We start from the raw sequence: 13357 nt of genomic DNA on the forward strand, positions 1-13357 counted from the left end.
CTAGGGTTTATTAACACCTTTTTTCTCACCAGAAATTGGTAAGGGAAATATTGACTTTATTTCAAAAATTATGAGAGTAAATAGCGGGTTAAAAGGAAGTCAAAAAACTAAAAATGGAAGCTATAAACACGTGAGGTATAGTGAGGTCCTCATGCAGAGAAAGGATAATACGTAACATGAGGAACATCTGTAAGAATGAGGTGAAGTGTAGGTTCATAGTACTGGAAAAGTAAGGTTATCTTTTGCATATCAAACTACAAACAGAATGAATTATAAAATCTCAAAATCACAAAGATAAAAAAGGATGCACCTGGTACCACGAAGCATCGGTGATGTGAGCCCCGGTAGGTGAACTAAAAGAAAGAGATGAACTGCTGTTAAATGTTGAGAGGATGTTGCAGTGAAAGCTCAGTTTGCACATTATTGCAAATTTTAAATATCTACATACTACAAACTATGTGAGCTAATTAAAAGTAACAAAACAGTAAATTAAATTAAAGTTTATAAAATATTAAAAACCTCGTTGAAGTGAGTTTTTCGTTTTTATATATTTCTGTATTTAACAATTCAATACTTGAGATGTTTATGTACTTTATATTTCATAGAGAGAGGGATGTTTTAATTTCTATAAATATTCTTAATCCTACACAACCAAATCAGTAGTTAGAAAAATATAACGAAACAGCGGGTTAGAATGAAGATCAAAGAACCAATAATCTACCTTTAAGCGTAGTTCAACTAATTATACAATAAATGTACTATTGATCCAATAGCTCTCCGTCTAGTCGTCCATCCATTCATCTGTCCAATTATTTGTTCAGGTCAGGTATAAAATTCCAGGAAAATATTGAATCATTTTTTTTTTTATTTAATTTGAAGACAGCAAATTATATTGTTTTAATCTTCTGTGTATTATGGATTTGCTTTTTCTGATAACAATTGAATAGTGAGAAACAAACTTCGAAGCAACATGTTACAGAATAAGCCTTTCACTTATAAATTGGACATTAAACAGGCTTTCATTGGGTACTTTCCTGCGGAGCTCGGCCTGGGACCACCGACGACGGTAGACACGTCGAACACTGTTATCCCTCGTCTTCTCAGGGCTAGTGCTCGAGTGGAACATGTGGCCAGAGACAGTAGATGAAACGACTACATGGATTTCACGACGGCCCTTTCTTTATGCTGTCACGACACCAAACGATCCCGACAAAACACAGGGATCAACTTGGATTTTGGACCAAATTCTGCCTGTTCTAACATTACAGCAACAAAATGATTTAACGTTGTAGGTGCTTCAACTTGCCATTATCACAAGTAATGTAAATTATACACTAAGGCATGAGTGAAAGTAAAACATAATGTCGTAATATGTCAACCAAACTACATCTGCCATATCCAGTGCCGTCGGCAAATTAGTGGTCGAAACACTATTTATATCACTAATATTTTGAAGAACAACCTTTTTGGTATGAAACAGATTAAGTTGGTGAACCAATCTAGATTACTGATGGCTAATAACAATTTATAAGAACAATATTCAGGTGCCGCCCTTGACACCGCTTCATTACTTTTTTATGTCAGGCTGGCTGTGATCCAATGGTTAATATGTCATATTATGATCGAACGCACACTGAGGCTGTTGGTGTTTTATAAGAATGATAGCCTAATACATTTATTTTATTAGAGTGTCCTAAGTAGTTGATAGTAGACGTTCTTCGCAATCTATTTTATCTTTAGTCTACCAGCTTAACATTAGGAACGACTATGTATAACTTTACACGGTTTTCCGAAATAAATAACAAAAAACCTCCCTCAATCGTGCTCAGACTTAAGATGATTATTATTACACACTCTTGCCCAGTATTGTAACAAGCTTCTGTAAAAGGCGGGGAAATAAAACTTACGCTACACACATTTACAGTATTTCTATACACCTTTCAATGGCACAATTTGGCTTTCAAGGTGATTTTTAAGAAAATAGAAATCATACAGTTGGTTGGATCATCTGAGATATTTCTTTTCCAAATTGAGGAATGGTAGGAAGCTGATAAACTTTGGATTATCAGCCTTCGGTAGCTTCAAGTCTGTGCTCACCAATTTGTTAGAGGTAAAATGAAATATTCCCAGCTTCACTGAAGAAAAGTTTCAAGTCGGGCGATTCTTCTATGTAACCATATCCTTCTCTTTTCGGATGAGGGCATTGTCTAGTATTGCACAGGGTTGTAATTTCTGAGCCCGTTGTTGTCCCAAACGTCTGGTTGTGATTGTTGTTTTGTGCTTCGATGGAGAACATTGAAATCTTCCTTCTTCTAGCTTTTCGTTATTAAAAAGTAGCCCAAGAGTTTGTGATGATACTGCCAGCTGTTTGCGTTATCTTAAGACAACGGCAAGTATCCTTAATTTATGTTTTAAATAATAACGAACAACCCCTCCTTGGAAATGATTTGTCTCTGTCTTACCTAACAATCTCGCTTTCAAATATTTGTCTTTGAAAGGAGTATAACAGATATCTATAGCCAGAAATATAGTTTCTCAGAATTGCGCGGTAAAACTGTTTGAAAATTACAATGAGACAAACAAATAGGAACTCAACATACCGCTCATGTTACTAAAAGCTGTGTCTGAAATGACTCCATAATATATTAGGATACGTAAATCGTTTTTATATAGTGTGATTGACACTTTGTATGTTAGCAAAGTTTTGATAAGTGGACGAAAAGAAAAGATCAATGAAATTGACTTGAAACTTACTTATAGAAAATCAAGGTCATGGTAGTTTAGTTGGCAAATTTTCAAGTAAAAGTAATTGCTGTATATCTTTTTTTAAACATAAAATATTTAAATACGAACATTCTACAATTCTAAATCTCATTATTACTTTGATCTAAGGTTATCATTCGGAAAGATCCAAGCCAAACATGATAAAAGTATACACGTAGAAAGACACAAGCATTATAACCTCGATCCTATCAGGTGGACTATCCATAAGGTCTTCAATTTTCAAATATTTATAAAATTGTTTGTTTTTTTTGGTTATTTTTCGAATTTAGCGCAAAACTACACAAGAGCTATCTGCGCTAGCCTTCTTTAATTTAGCAGTGTAAGATTAGAGGGAAGGCAACTAGTCATCATCGCCCACTGCCAAATCATGGGCTACTCTTTTACCAACGAATAGCGGGATTGACCGCACATTATAACGCTCCCACGGCTGAAAGAGCGAGTATGTTTAGTGTGATGGGGATTCGAACTCACGACCTTTAAATTACTAGTCAAGCGCCTTAATCATTTGGCCATGCTGGACCTTATAAAATCGTTCGGTAAAGTGAAAACATTTAATAGACAAATCGTTTGTCAGTACAGGTTCACACAAGTGACTGATTAATATGCTAACAATTAGTTACCTTCCTCGTCAGAGCAGACGCTTTTGTTGTTCAAAGATATCCGGATTTGGACCATATTGTGATCCTTTACAAATCTTGTTTCCAGACCCAACACCAGTCTGGCAAGATAAATTGCTAGGCCTAAACTCCAGGCCATTCGGTAGAAGCTGCAGCTGAGACGTGCCATCGGTGGGAGTCAAACCATTAACAACTTTCTCTGACCATTTATCTCGGTTTGACAGACACTCATCTCCCACCGCCTGATGCATAGAAAGAACTACAGAGATGCTCATCTGTTTCTCTACTTCGTGGTAAATACTATTCTTCTTCACCTACAGGGGAACACATTCATTAGTGCATTGATTCATCGGCCTTGTAAGTTGATTATAGCCAACGTGTGTGGATGAAAATACGAACCAGTAATTTTAGTGAAATCATATATAGAAATATATCAGAATGAAAATTGCACTATTCTTATTACTAGAATACACGTTTTATTTTGCTTCACACGTTTAATTATGGGAAAAAATATTACTTTATTTATTATATTTATACTTGGAAAGTAATTTGTTTGTTTGTGTTTTTTTTGCAGTTTTGCACAAAGCTGCACTAGCCGTCCCTAAATTTGCCGTGTAAGACTAGAAGGAAGGCAGCTAGTCAACATCATACACAGCCAACTATTGGGCTACTCTGAAAGAGTGAATAATGGGATTGACTGTAACATTATAAAGCCCTCATGGTTGATAGGGCAAACGTGTTTGGTGTGATGGGGATTGGAACCCATGACCCTTAAATTACGAGTCGAGCGTCCTAACCACGTGACCATGCCAGACAATTAGCTCAATGACTTATAATAGCACCTATTCTCTCACTTTGTTTTCTCTCCATCCAAAGACATGATTACGAACAAAAAGTTTTTAACAACAGACATATATTTTAACTCAAACTTTGTTACCAGTAAAACTATTTTGCTTCTGAAGCTTCATGGCTACTTTGTTGCTCAGTTACTACACTTTTGTAAGTTTTAAGAGATTAATTTTTATTTTCTACCAGTAAAAGTAATTTAAAAGATCTACATAAATACATCTGATACATTTGTTACAAATTTACGTATGGTAAGTAATAAACCATTTAGAAGTTTTTATATGTGATTTTTTATTATTGTATTTTACCGGTACTGGCACATCTACATTAAAAATATGTTGAAATACAAGCTCTAACTCAACAACGAATTTTAAGTTTCTTATAAACTTAGCATAAGAAATATCTCTTTCGAAACCACAATAAACCTTTCTTTAATCTATCAGACAGAAGTAATAACTTCTGTAATTGCAAAGCATAAAAAAATGCACTCACGTCAGAGATTTAGAATTTTAGAGACGGGATGTACCTTGTGCTCAGTCTTATTAGAAAACAAGGGAATGTGGATCAGCTTAAGATGCAGAACTATCCAGAAAAAGCCCTGCAACCAGTCCTACCTCAAATATTGAGTAGAATGTGGCGTCATGCAACAAATGAAGTTTCGCGAACATAAAGGTTAGTGGGAAGAAGCCGTTTACTTGCCCTAAGCAACAATACATAATCAAGAAATGAGACCAACAAGGAAAGAATTCACAAATATAAGAGTACCAATTATATCTTCTGTTCAGTTAGAATCAGGATACTTTTAATATGATATTCTAAGCCTTTCAAAAAGCATCTCCTGAAATGTTCAGCTTCATACAAATTATTTTAAGTATTTGGCTAATTTTTTGTCTGAAATTACTGAGTAAAACCAAGCACACTTACGTTTATACTGTTCTCATAGTTACAGATTATTAGAATAATAAATTTCGAAATGTCCATTATTACTATGTTTGATCTTTCTCTCCAAACCTTCATACGACTGGTATTATAACAAGTTGACCAGATGGTCTTGAAGAGCCCTCATTAGATGTCAACGCGAGGATAGATAAGCACGATTACTGCCGCTGTTCGTTTAATTTTCTCAGTGTTTCTTTCAGACAATAAAAATAAACGTAAACGCTGTCATAATAAAGTATTGACAATGTTTGCACTTGTTTTGCCTTGTCAAACATACAGATTACCCAACCAGGAGAGGTGCAGGTAGAAGAGGAAAATCACCTGGTCACAGTGCTTCGCACACTGAGTAATGCTGCCTGTGTGATAAGAAACAAGACAGCACTTAGGCATTTTTCAGTTCAACAGCAAAGTGTAGTTTACATAGTGTTTATCTCATCAGCGTTTCGATAAGAATGCTATCTGCCTTCTGTCTTATACAGGGTGAAAAATAATGAGACTGAAATAAATGAAAAAATCTGAGAGTATTTCAACATTTGTTTTTCATTAATGAAACAGGATTGCTTTACCAAAATAATCCAGAAACAAGTCCTGTGAATTGAAAAAAGGCAGAATTACAAGATAATATTTTCAATTCAAATTTCAACTGGAGAAAAAGTAACACAGATGATTGTTCAACTTGAATTTGTGCATTTCGTCATGGTCATTTACTGAATACAATTTTATATTGAATGAAACTTCATGAGATATTATTTTAAACAAACAAACAAATATTTTACGACAAAAACTGAACATAAAATGTAGGGACAATTTAGGTAAGACGACTACTCCCGAATATCATTAGCTACGAAACGCTGCCACCAGAGTGAATTATGTCCAACTATTGTTCACTTGGCCCTGTGCATGAGCACAGCTGCGTAAGGGTGCATTACCCACACTTGTATCTATTGTTTCTAATGTCATTCCTCACACTAGTATCAATGTTTTCTGATGTCTTTCACACACCAGTATCCAAATTTTTTGATGTCGTTACCCCCACTGGTATCCATGTTTTGTAACATCGTTACTCATACTAATATCCATGTTTTGTAACATCGTTACTCATACTAATATCCATGTTTTATAAGGTTGTTACCCCAATAATACCCGTGTTTTTTATGTCGTTACTCATACTAATATCCATGTTTTATAAGGTTGTTACCCCAATAATACCCGTGTTTTTTATGTCGTTACTCATACAGATATCTATGTTGTCTGATGATTTTACCCCCACTAGTATCCATGTTTTCTGATATCGTTACTCTCCCAAATATCCATATTTTCTGGTGTCATTACCCACGCTAGTACCTACGTTTTTGTGTCATTTTCCCAGCTAATGTGCAAGTTGCGTATTACCCACATTCTTCCCTATTTCTACAGGAATCATATAAATTATGATATTAGGTGATTGAAACAGAGCACTTATTTTAAATTGTAATTGTTATGAGGCCATTTTTCCCTATTTTGAGAACCCTTTTTATACATCCGCCCCATTCAGAAGGTAGTGTATCTTTTCATTATCTAATCTTTGTTTTAACTAGAAATAACACCCCCATCTAGTACAGCGGCAAATCTCTATGGACTTACAACACTAAAATCAGGGATTTGATTCCCCTCGGTGGGCTCATTAGTTAGCCCGATGTGGCTTTGTTATAAGAAAACACAAACACAAACTAGAAATAAAATTTATAATAAAACAGAAGTTATTTTAAAATATTTTGATTATTACCACACTAATTTTTAAGCATTTTTCACGATAATAACAAACAGTCACATCAGTGGGTCAGTATTATTAACAATTTAATTGTTACTAGTTTTCTAAACCAAAATCAATAGAAATTTAACACTATCATACAAGTTGATTTAAGTCCCACTACGCCCTTATTTTTTGTGTTGTTTATCATATTATTAATCCCTATTTTAAATTTTATCCTATTAAATCCCTATTAAAATTTTAGTTAAGCAAATGGGGGCAATACTTTGTGCTCAGATATCATTCCTGAAAAAACTACTAGCGTTGGCCGCTAGGGAAGTGGATCCAGAAGGTCTGTCGGTTTCGGCTTGCAGCCAAACTGGGGTTCGAGTAAATTAGGGCTAAATGTATGTCGTTATCTTGATGGCCGTCTCTGGGGCAGCTAAACGATGACAAGAAAAGTGGCCATTTGAACGAAGATATTCCGTTCCGGAGTAAAGCAGTAACTTCGATAAGACGAAATAGACAAAAAGAAAAAAAGAGTTACATTAAAAATGAGGAGCAAGAAAAGAGACTAGAATGGGAAAATTAATGTTATTTTGGAAAGCTGTGATAACTATTTTAGGGCTATAATCACAGGCTGCAAAAATAATGCCATTTGAAGAAAAACAAGCGGGACTATCGGACGTTTTTTATCTGTATCTTTATGGCTTTTTTCAAGTAGTTAAATCTAAGTATAACCTTCACAGCCAATGTTAAATAGCAGCTCGTACCCTAACGTCTTGGGAGACATTACTTACACGCATACTGAATAATCCGGGATCAATGCCTTAGTGAGGTTATACTTTGATGAGATGTAAAAAGTAAACAAACAAACAAAACTGAAGTAGTGAACACGAGAGATGTTGAATTCACTTGGTGTTTTATTTAATAAGTCCTAAAGTATTTTATTCATTTTATTTTGTTCATTGGTGTGCGTTTATGTGCGTGTTTTTCTTATATCAAAGCAACATCGGGCTATGTGCTGAGTCCATTGAGGGGACCTGAACCTCTGATTTTAGCATTGTGTATCTGTAGACTCATCGCAGTACCAGCAGTGGACTTTCTCACTAGCAAAATAAAAACGAACATCTAAAAAATCACGGTTAAACATTAGAGAATATATACAAAAAAAAGGTTTGTCTTGAGCCATATATGGAATCTGAAATCAATATATTTGACTTACACCATTGACACCTACTTAAACTTTTTCCTTCATCTATATACACTGGTCTCTCAGTAGTATAGTGGTATCTCTGTGGACTTATACCGATAGAAACCGGCTTTCAATACCCATGGTGGGTAGAGCACAGATAACCCTTTGTGTAGCTTCGTGCTTAATAACAAACAACAACAGTTATATGAAGTGGTTTGTCGACACTCTTAATGAATTTTTCATTTCTAATATATTTCTTCTTTTCATTTCAAAATCTACAAATTAACTTGCTTTTTTTTTTTACTTTTCTATGTAATTTCCTTCCTTTTATAGTTTTTTTTCTACGTTTCTTTCATGTCATGAGTAAATTTCTGGTTCATATTTATATTATATCACCATATTAGCACAGGCCTTTTGCGATAATGCCAATCTGATGTAATGGTCAGTTGAATTATTAATGTAGGATACCAGTTAGTTTGTTTGCATGATGTTAAGTACAAAGCTACATCTGTGATCTGCCTACCACATATATAGAAACCCGGTTTATAATGTTGGACGTTCATAGTTATACCACTGTGTAGGATACTAAAATATTTCAATACTTATAGCGTACATAACACAGGAGAAATTGGTGTCTGAAAGAGCAACCGTCTCACATAATACACTTGATTTTTCATTAAAAGGTTAAAAAAAAAGTAAACCTGTGAATGAAAACTGCATTTCTAGTGTTATAGTTTGGTATTTTGCATTTATTATTTAGACATTACTTAGTAACTTTACAAATCTTGCTGCTTTTCTAACATTTCCGTTGTTTTCGCCCGTATAAAATCATTTAAACTGGTTACGTTGACTTCAGTTACGTCCTAAAAGGTATTGTACAATGTCATTTAAGAAGTCAAACAAGGAAGAATGTGTAAGTGATAAAATGTAATAACTGTAATAAGTGCCGGATAATGATGAGAGGAAAGATGACAATTAATTATCAATTCTTGAGATTTTTCTTCATAATCATTCACATGATCGAATACAAATTTTCCATCTTAAGAAATAAAACTTTATGCCTTTATTTTCTATTTCTAATACAACGTCATTATATAAATTAAAATAAAAGTTCTTTTCGTTTTAAAGTTTACTAATGAGATTCGGGAATTGCTTGGCTAGTAGAGACCAGAATCAATTTAACATGAATTAAAGATTTTCTTTCAGAGTTAATCGTTATCTGACATCATCAACAACAGTTTTTATTTATCCACAATATCATTACATCTTGGACGAATGTTTTAAACAGTCACATACAACAAATTATATGAAAGCTGGTGGTTATAATTTATTTAAAAAAAAATAAAGTGTAGAGCGTCCATGTCAGGAAACCGAATTTATTTTTAAATTAGACATTGTGTACAATGTCTTATAAATCAAATTGCTACATTTCTATGGATCTCCTCTATAATAATAGAGATATGAATATGGAAATTGATAATACGAAAATTATTAGATTATTCTGATATCTGACTTCATACAGACGGTGTACACAATGTATGTTATGAAAAATGTTATATAATAAATCCTTGTTGAAAACTGGAATGAAAGTAGAACGCCTTATTTAATAAGAAATATATAAGTTACAATGGTTTACTGTAAGGTTCAAAACTGTGTGATCAAGTAATAACCAATGTAGACTGAAAGAGAGTCAGGAAGAACATGTATTAAACTTGGAACTCCAAGAGACACTGTTGAAGACTTTAAAAATACACCTGGATTTTCGTGTATCTAAATACAAATGGTGCAGCAGTTTCTCGAATATAGCCGCGAGGTCAGAATGGATCATAACAATGCATGTTCATCAATGGTGTTATTATGCTTAACGTTGCAGCCCTCCATCTGTGAGGAACAGCGAACAATCACAACTGTTGGATGGGAAGTGAGAGCACACACAACACTCTGAGATAAGGTACCAGACTTGCCGATCATAACAAGATCCATAGTTAATCTTTTTTCCACAGCCCTGAACATACTGACAAATCGAGTTTTCCCGCAGTGTTACGGAACATATGTATCTTCCTTCAGGACAGAAGCCACCGTACGTCGTATAACTGAATCACTTCAAACTAACCTTTTGAGCGACTGGATTAGCAGTGCTGAAACCAATTTCACTAGACCTCATGCTGTTGAGCTTTTGTCGATGAGATTGTATGAAACCAAGCCCACGCTTTACATTTTATGTCATCTATAATTATCGACCTTAATGGCTGTACATGAAAACAGTTGATGCAATTTCAGAATGCGATCTCATCGATGTGCTTGCAAAATGGAATACACGTCTGTAAAATTCATAATGACTGACGTATGCCATGCGTAGAAGTACAAAGCTTTGATATAGCTAGGCTACACAGATCTTTTTTATCTTTCTTTGTTGAATTAAAATTATTATTGTGATATTTTAATATATGTAGAACCATTTGTAGAGTTTGCTCTCTAAAGAAAACACCAACCAAGTGCCTTACTTCTAAACTATTTACGTTTTATTAATAATACTTACTAACGGATGGATTTACAATATGTTTGTGAGCGGTACATAACTATGTTGATAAATATAGATATATAAAACCAAGTGCCTTACTTCTAAACTATTTACGTTTTATTAATAATACTTACTAACGGATGGATTTACAATATGTTTGTGAGTGGTACATAACTATGTTCATAAATATAGATATATAAAACCACGTAAGAAGTTTGCAATTATCTCGATGTCTAACAAAACATTACGTTGGTCAGAGGTCTGCTGGGCTCAAGAAAATGTGCAAAAGTAACAGACTAACAAAAATTGATTTTACTCTTTGGTTTTAAAAATGTTGGTGCAAAAATACAGAAGAATTAGATGCGCATTTTTATCAGTTCCAGTAAAATGTATGAAACTTTGTAAATAGGGGTTTTGGTACGTGCTGATTTCAAATTTTAAGAAGGCAATTGTCCTGAATAATCATTCCCCTTCAAACTACAGAGACCAGAGATGTCCCGGTAACGATTTTCAAGTTTTTAACGGTTACGACGTTTGTTTCAGTTTTAGTTATAAAACCTTCAACAGCAATCTACGTTCATTAAGACATGGAACGGATCGGAATGGCAAAAGTCATGTTTTCCTGAACATATTTCTACAAAGTGAAACCAGTTGAATTTAAAAATATTACGCCTTCTCAAAGGATAATCACTGTCATGGAGTGAAAGAATATAAGATTCTAAACGTTTTAGTATTTAACAGATTAATGTAGTGCTAATGATTTTTATAAAGCTTCAGTCTGTACATCATCTGGTCCATCATCGTTGTAGCATTCATTTTAATATTGAGGCACCACGGCTCAATAACTATACAGCAGCCGCATTCATTTTAACACATATTACAAATTTATATAAGATAGGCAAAAAACAAACAAAATTAACTTTCACTCACTTCATAAATAAGGCTAAAGGTATTAATGAGTTTTGCATGTGACACACACAGCTGTGTGAAATTAGAGCCAAAGCTTTACCTAAAGCATGTGGATATATTCAGAATTAAGGCTTAGAAACTGGCAAAAGTGAAAGCGTTATCGAAACCAATGATTGTTAGAGTAATATCCAATATTATTTTTGTGTTATTTTTACCGTCAGTTATTCTAAAGGTGTTATACAGTTGTTTGTGTACGTTCACTTTTTTGTGTCTTTATTAATCATGCTTCCAATTATGTTTTATTTACAAACTATATAAAATAGTGATAGATAATGCCAAAAAACATGCCCAGATATCATGAGTTTGAGGTTATTAGACCACCCCACCTCAAATAAAACGTGTCTCAGATTTTAAAATTCCTCAGTTTTTGAGTGTTTTTGTGAACACTACTCTTTCTCTCCTGCTAACTAGATTCATTTTGAAGCATATGTCCGCTAATAGTATCAGTTTAACAACTTCCAGTGTTACCGGGTGTCGTACTCGCTTGTAAGGAATAGTACATTACTGTGGTGATGAGATCTTTCTCATGGAAAAACTCTCTATGTCCAATAATATGTTGGCCTCTATGAAAGTAGAAAGTCTATTTTTTATACGGGCTTGATTTCTGTATTGAATTAGAAAACAAAAATAAATACCCTTGCAATACATATATTTTAGAGATCCTTGGTTATCGAGTCGGTTAAAACAAAATACTTTCCAGCTATATTTTTCTCTTTAATTTTTGAAACTCTACTCTATTGAATGTTTCGGGAAACCATGTTTTACGTGTGTCTTTCATGTGTTTGTAACTCATAGCATGTTATTTGTTGGTTGTTTGGCGGTTTATGGCGCACAGCAAATAGGCTATCTGCACTGTTATTTGTTACATATCTATGTACGACATAAATATATTAAGCATTAGAGTTACCAATGTTTTACATGTCTGTTGCTTATAATTTTATTATTTGTAAATTGTTATTTATATTCTCTTATCCATGTCTTTAAGTTTATTGAAAATTTTAAAAAGTAGCATCGTCAAATAAAAATAAAAATTCAGAACTCACTGACAAACAAAACAAGAAAGGTACCACCACTACATTGGTAGAGCCTCCTTCACTTATGATTTATGTTATTAACCCTTTGTCACGTGGTTTAACTATAATTACAATATACTGTTGTAATAAGACCTATCACAATACATGAGGAAAAACACAGCGCGTGGCTGTTGACACACGTAGGCACGAGCTGAGGCGGTCCGTGTTCGACTTGACGTTGAGCAGTGCACGGATTGGATTTCCTGGGACACAAAGACATATCTCATCACAGTCTTCTACATCATCAAAGCAGCTCTCATTCGAACAATGCCCCTGTATATACTAAATGAAACTGAATTATGTGTAACTTGTAACAGGGTGGCAGAATGCTTCCTGTGGGGAGAACCTCGAACCTTCCGTCCTCAGCATTATCGTCTACGAGCCAATTCCTACAAGTGATCTACCTCACGTGGCTGTCAGCCTGTTTAATGTCGTTATGAAAACTCTCAAGGAAGAGGTATATTGGAAGCAGATACAATAAACACTGAAAACGTCAAAAGCCTCTTCTCGGGATTATTATTTTTTTTCTAAATTAAAACATTGAAAATTTATCAGTCAATATTTTATTGCACTCTTGCAACTTCCTGTTATATATAATGTCTCCTTGACAGCAGTTTTAGATGTTAAAATCTCTGTTTAAACTCAGACGTAACAAACGTTTAGTATCTCGTGTTTGGCGTGAAA

At 34.2% G+C, this 13357-nt stretch overlaps 1 protein-coding gene across 1 annotated transcript in view; it reads right to left on the reverse strand.

Annotated features, from left to right (window-relative positions):
* The window catches only part of LOC143223074 (uncharacterized), a 65109-nt gene that overhangs the window by 19148 nt on the left and 32604 nt on the right, over window positions 1-13357 (reverse strand). Inside the window, exon 2 of the mRNA XM_076450499.1 lies at window positions 3405-3715. Coding sequence (XP_076306614.1) covers window positions 3405-3570 — 166 coding nt within the window. The 5' untranslated portion in view covers window positions 3571-3715. The remainder of the gene's footprint in view (window positions 1-3404; window positions 3716-13357) is intronic.

This window comes from Tachypleus tridentatus, chromosome 8, assembly GCF_004210375.1.
Source record: "Tachypleus tridentatus isolate NWPU-2018 chromosome 8, ASM421037v1, whole genome shotgun sequence".
NCBI classification, from domain to species: Eukaryota; Metazoa; Arthropoda; class Merostomata; order Xiphosura; family Limulidae; genus Tachypleus; species Tachypleus tridentatus.